The sequence below is a fragment of the Lytechinus variegatus genome, chromosome 5, assembly GCF_018143015.1.
Source record: "Lytechinus variegatus isolate NC3 chromosome 5, Lvar_3.0, whole genome shotgun sequence".
In the NCBI taxonomy this organism is placed as follows: domain Eukaryota; kingdom Metazoa; phylum Echinodermata; class Echinoidea; order Temnopleuroida; family Toxopneustidae; genus Lytechinus; species Lytechinus variegatus.
In genome coordinates this window covers 42,211,484-42,217,446 of record NC_054744.1, presented here as the reverse complement: position 1 = coordinate 42,217,446, position 5,963 = coordinate 42,211,484, and the positions used below count along the sequence as shown (strand labels likewise).

Sequence of the window (5,963 nt, the reverse complement as noted above, 5' to 3'; positions counted from 1 at the left end):
TCTCATTAGTGTTTAGTGTTCTTCACAGTCAAACGCTCATAAATTTCTTATGGTTTGTCCAATTTCACTCAAACTGGTCATATTCTCCAATCTTTCTGCTTGCACTCGAGCTTACTTTTTTTACGGATTTCTTTCTCCTTTCATGTTGCAGATATTGGTATAACAATGACATTGAACACAAAAGAGCCGTCAGATTGAGCAACTCATCCCATTCCATGTTAAGCGCGAGATGAACACGCCCTAAACATAGAATAACGATGTTATAATAATTGATATTGAAGGGGAATTTCTTTCAACAAAGTAACTAAGATGGATGACTTAATGTTGGATACAGATGATTCCTCTTAAAAATGCAATTCAGAGTGGAAATCACATAATGAGAGTAATCGTTCACGCATGCACAAGTACTGGCAAAGCACGCTAGTTGCGCAAAGAAAGTTGTAGAGATTTATTAAGGATTCGAAAAGGATGGCTAATTGGCATATTTATTGGTATTATTTGTTAATTTTCCTCCACCTATATCTTTAAAAATGAGAGTGGATGCAGATTCATACGTGAGATCCTCTGCATTTTTTTTCTATGCAGCAATGCGTGAATAATTAATTTAGTCTCAAATCTAGGAAGATATTTCATTTTTACTATTAATCTCAAATTAGCAATAAAAGTATATTTATTGATATTGATAGCTATCTCTAGAAATGAGTTTCTTTTTGTCAGGAGACGAAATATATTTCAACAAAAATGTAGTTAAAAAACAGTTTGAAATGACATAATCTTTCTTGTTTGTCATCGGACCTTGGTGATTTTTCAACGCTTTACCTAAATTTTACTCATTTTGTGTTTGTAAGCCTGAATTATCCCTTTAGTACTCCACATATTTTATCCAGTAATCACAAGACACCACTGAGACATTTGGCTTTAGAACGTCGACGCGAACATTATTAGTGGGAGTAAACTTGCCCACAATTTTTTTGTAAAGTTGGTATGATATGATTATAACAATTAAGTCACATTGGCTCTTGTTATATACATAGAAGTGTTTTAATAATGATTGAAGGGTAAACCAATTATAACATTGATGGTGATGATAATATTGATAATAATATTGATAATAATGATAAAAACAGATATTTATATATCGTTATCAATCTAGAAATAATCTATTCTGAGCTGCACTATTATTAACCCCAGCTTTAGCTCGAGCATTCAAGGAATCAATCCTGCTGGGTACCTATTTACATCAACTGGGTTTAGTGCAGCACATTTTGGGTAAATTTCTTGCTGATGGAAAACACGCCATGACTAGGATTCGAGCCTATGTCGCTCTGATTGAAAGATGAGTCATAACCTTTAGACCAATATATCAATAATAATAGTAGCAATAGTGATGATGGTAATAATCATAATAATCATAACTATAATTATCAGCATAATATTGATAATAATAATGATAATAATACTAATGATAATAATGTATGATAATTATTAGTCTTTTATCATTAATATTACTACTATTCTCTTATCATGCTTATCATCGTTATTTTACTCATCATCATCATTACTATTATAACTATTACACTCTAAAAAACGAAGAGCCAATTTGAACGAAAAAAATCAGCACTCTGAAGTGCAGTCAGTATACATGCTCTTGAAGAGCTAAAATAGCTCTTCGCAGCTCTTCGTTTTTCAGAGTGTATTATTATCATCATCATCATCAATCAAGTTTCACTAAAGTTCGGATCTATTTCGGGCATAACACAGGCAGTCGATACATAACCTCTCTCCCTTGTAAATATCTATTTTTTTAATATATATTTTACATCAAAACAAGAATTACGTCTGCTTACATGTACGACGATGTAGACCTATTACGAAAACATGCAAGAAAAGAGAAATAGACTAAAAAGCATTGAGAACGAAGAGGTGATACTCGATAATCAAACTTTTCTCTGTTTAGAAAAATAATGTCTTCATGATTTCCTAACAATTATCTGATAAATATGAAATAAGTAATGAACGTTTAATATAACTCTACTCGATGTATCAACACAAAGACACATGAACGACAGGTAAGTGACATATAACACGCAATAATTTCAACCTATGGCTTCACGAGCCAGTAATGTCCGTATATATATTCTAATTTCCCAGTCTTGGTTAATTGTCAAATAGATAAAAGCAAACTCTGCTGAATGAATGGATTAGATAGTAAATGTCATAGAAATTAGGGCCAAACAAGAACAGGAATGCTGTGTCTGTATTTCCTGAGTGTAAACGCGGCGGCAGCCACTGCGACAGTGAGTAGACCTAGAACGGCGAAAGCTACGCCAACACTACGCCTTGATGAGCCCGTTGTCCTCTTCAACAACCGATCCGTCTTTCTTGCCTCAAAAGTCACACCCTTACCACTACCTCTGAGAATCGGAAGAACGTTTCCACTTATCTGATGGCGGTCACCTCCCACCATTATTGCTTGTCTGTTATCAGCATCGACATCGTTGACGAGGGCCGTGTCCATACCAGCGTACATATAGACGTCTTCTTCGGAAGACTCAGAATCACCCCCATCGTCTCCAGCGAAGACACCAACATCAAATCCACCACCACCGCCTCCACCTCCACCACCACCACCACCACCATCACCTGCTGAACCGCCTATGCTCGAATATGCTGGTGCTGACATCCCAGCGTACGTTTCAGTCATGTCAGTCTGATCGAAAGGGATATCAAACAGCGTTTGCCGGGCTTCTCTTGACTTCCCAAGCCTCCGCGCGTCAGTCAGCACAAAACACACTGTATAAAAGAACAATCACATGGAAACAGGTTGCATAATTGTATGATAGTATCAGTGGAAAGGTTATACATGTACATGGTTTTATGCAGATATCGCCATTTTTCAACTTTAAAAAATCTGTTCGGGAATCTCACCAACAAGGCTGCAGAAGAAGGGTAACCAACTGAGAGGGCGGTTGCTCCCCTCACTCTCCCTATTTCCAGGGCTAAAGGATCCCTTTAACACCTCTGCCTCTTCCCGACATTGGCCCACACAGCTCTTTGTCATTCTTTTCGCACCGGACCTGGATAATTCATTATTATATCACCAAGAAAACAAACACACCCATAATACATCACTATCTTTATTTCATAATGCTCCCTTTTTCCTATTCTCCATGTTCTTGAATTTAAGTGCCCATCTGCGCCCGTCAGAAAAATCTATAGTATAAACCAAAAGTAACCTCCGCGGGCTTAATAATACAAATTGAATGTACTAGCAGCAATTACCCGTGGCAGCACAGGGGGTAGGAGTCATTTTTCTTTATCAAAGTGTGTGTGGGGGAGGGGGTGAGAATCTTGTATGTACAACTAGACTTCCAATATTCACACTGAAAGCCAAGCAGTTTATTGATGAAATATTTAGACAACTGATTCATAGCAGACTCCTCTTTCAATATAGATAGGAGGTTCAATTAAGTTAAGTATCTTGGGTTGAACTGGAGGAAGAACTTCAATAATCATTACACAGAGTGAAATCCAAATCTAACTATAAAATGTAAAAATGTATTAGAACACGGTGTATTCAGTAAGCAGTCAAGAGGCAATTATTGTGATATAGAAATGTTATGATTACATGTATTGGGTCAGAAATAAATATGTAAGTACATTGCACATGTACCTTACAATGTACATTAGACTGCGGTTGTTTGTACTTTTTAAATTAAAGGTTGCTCAATCATATATAAGTATGGCAGGATGTCGAAAAGAAGTGAGAGTGAGAGAAAGGGGGGGGGGGTGATAAAATGAGTGAGACAGTCTGTAAAATCATTTTACCAATGCTTGTTTATTACGATCACACTACATTAGTATTTTGTTAATCACACAGAAATAAAGTTTAACATATGAATTGGCGAACATAATACTAAATATAGTTCATTTATATTTGTAAATGAATTTTAGAGACATTAATTTTGTTGAATGTGTGTAGCAAAGAAAGAAAATGCCAGTGTTACCAATGTTCCGAAGAAAATCTGATCAAATTTGCCCTTAAATAAAAGGGTTAATAGCAAATCTATTAAGAAATTTTTAATTTTGGGTTTTGGAACTTAGCACTGAGTTGATTATCAGACTCAACCAAACAACTTCATCAGATGTTGGAATTTAGATTTACTGCGGCATTAATCATTCAATATAAATATTATGTCTTACGTCAAAATACTAACCATGCACTGAACTGTGTGCAACAGAGCACTGGCACAGCTTGGCCTTGGAGCATTGAGTGGCAGGTAGCTGAATCTGATAAAATACAGGATTAAATATAAAGGATGTTTTAATGAAACTGGGCAGAAACATTAGATCTAGACCCTTACCCCCCAGCATATAGGCGCCGGAAGGGGGAGGGGGGGGGGAGCTGGGCAGTCGCCCCAAAAACAAAAAAGTGGGGGGCAAAACATATTTTCGCCCGCCCCCCCCCAAAAAAAAAAGTAGTAGTAATAGTATCATTGTTATTATTATTAAAAGTAGTAGTTGAAGGTTTTTATGTTTAATAGAAAGAATTGTATTTTGTTAATCACACAAAAATAAAGTTTTACATATGAATTGGCAAACATAATGTTTAAATATAGTTAATTTATTTGTAAATGAATTTTAGAGACATTAATTTTATTGAATGTGTGTAGCAAAAAAAAATGCCAGTGTTGCCAATTTTCAGAAGAAAATCTGATCAAATTTGCCTTTAAATAAAAGGGTTAATAGGAAATCTATCTAAGACAATTTTAAGTTTGGGTTTTGGAACTTAGCACTGACTCAACCAAACAACTTCAGCATATGTTGGAATTTAGATTTACTGCGGCATCAATCATTCAATATAAATATTACATTTTACGTCAAAATACTAACCATGCACTGAACTGTGTACAACAGAGCACTGGCACAGTTTGATTTTGGAGCGTTGAGTAGCAGGTAGCTGAATCTGTTAAAATACAGGATTATATGGGTTAATAGAACCTAATATATAGAACCGGACTATTTCACACAATTCAAATATGCTGAATCTGATAAGATCGGTTCCCAAGCTAATTTCTCATGTTTTGACCACCTAATTTGCATAAAACAAAATGGCTGCCAAATTGATAATTCAGAATATTATTTCGACAATGTTCTTTAATTATATTCGCTTTCACAGACATGAATACTGCAAAATCCTGCATACATACGTGTACCTTTCGGGAAAAATTGTTATTTTTGTTTCCGGCTAATGAATTATGCAAATTTATGCATATTTTGGATCATTATGCTTTAATTTGATAATTTAAGCTCAAATGTTTATATTTTTGGTACTAATAGTATTTGCATCATTATAAATAATTGTACGGCCCTTAGAATATAATATCACAGTGAATATTAATGTATTTTATTGTTTTTTAATTTCTTATGTATTTCTTTGTATTTTGTACCTTTTGTTTCGTGCATGTTTTGTTATGGGATCTGTCAAAGTATTGATTATCTGAATCAATGGCAGAAAATAACAAGTTTCAATGATTTTTACATGTTTTTATTCGTATATATCCATGGGCATTCACAGATGCACCTACTCCCACACTCACATCTGCATACAAAGGTAAATTCCCGCAGGGAGGGCCTTCGCATTTAAAAGCACACTGGTGGTGATCCTACGAATTTCATGAACCTATCTGTATTCAAGCGAATGTCACTATTCATTGCTTAAATTTTGAATGTAAAATGTTTTTTTAATTATTATATCAATCAATTCATATTTACAGTTTTAGATGATGGATTATTAAATTTGAATCATGACAGTACTGTAAATCTCAACTCCTATAGTCAATCAGTAACATTTAATATCCTTTGGAGTAGTCATGTTCCCCGACCAACAGAATCTCATCACACATACATGTGTGTGTATATATATACATGTATATAATGTATATATCAGGAATGCGAAACAA

At 34.9% G+C, this 5,963-nt stretch overlaps 1 protein-coding gene across 1 annotated transcript; it reads right to left on the bottom strand.

The window, feature by feature from the left end:
- Positions 1-1,784: 1,784 nt before the first annotated feature.
- LOC121414964 lies at positions 1,785-4,970 on the bottom strand. Its single transcript, XM_041608008.1, has 3 exons — positions 4,894-4,970; positions 4,218-4,290; positions 1,785-2,793 (listed from the first exon to the last, which is right to left on the bottom strand). Exons 1-3 carry the CDS (start codon positions 4,894-4,896, stop codon positions 2,225-2,227), a joined length of 645 nt encoding a protein of 214 aa, XP_041463942.1. The 5' UTR covers positions 4,897-4,970; the 3' UTR covers positions 1,785-2,224.
- Between the last annotated feature and the right edge of the window lie 993 nt (positions 4,971-5,963).

Excerpts from the sequence above, each read along its gene's own strand:
- LOC121414964 (XM_041608008.1), bottom strand. Across the intron at positions 2,794-4,217 it reads TGCACACAGTTCAGTGCATG|TGTGTTTTGTGCTGACTGAC; the intron begins GTTAGTATTTTG and ends TCTTTTATACAG.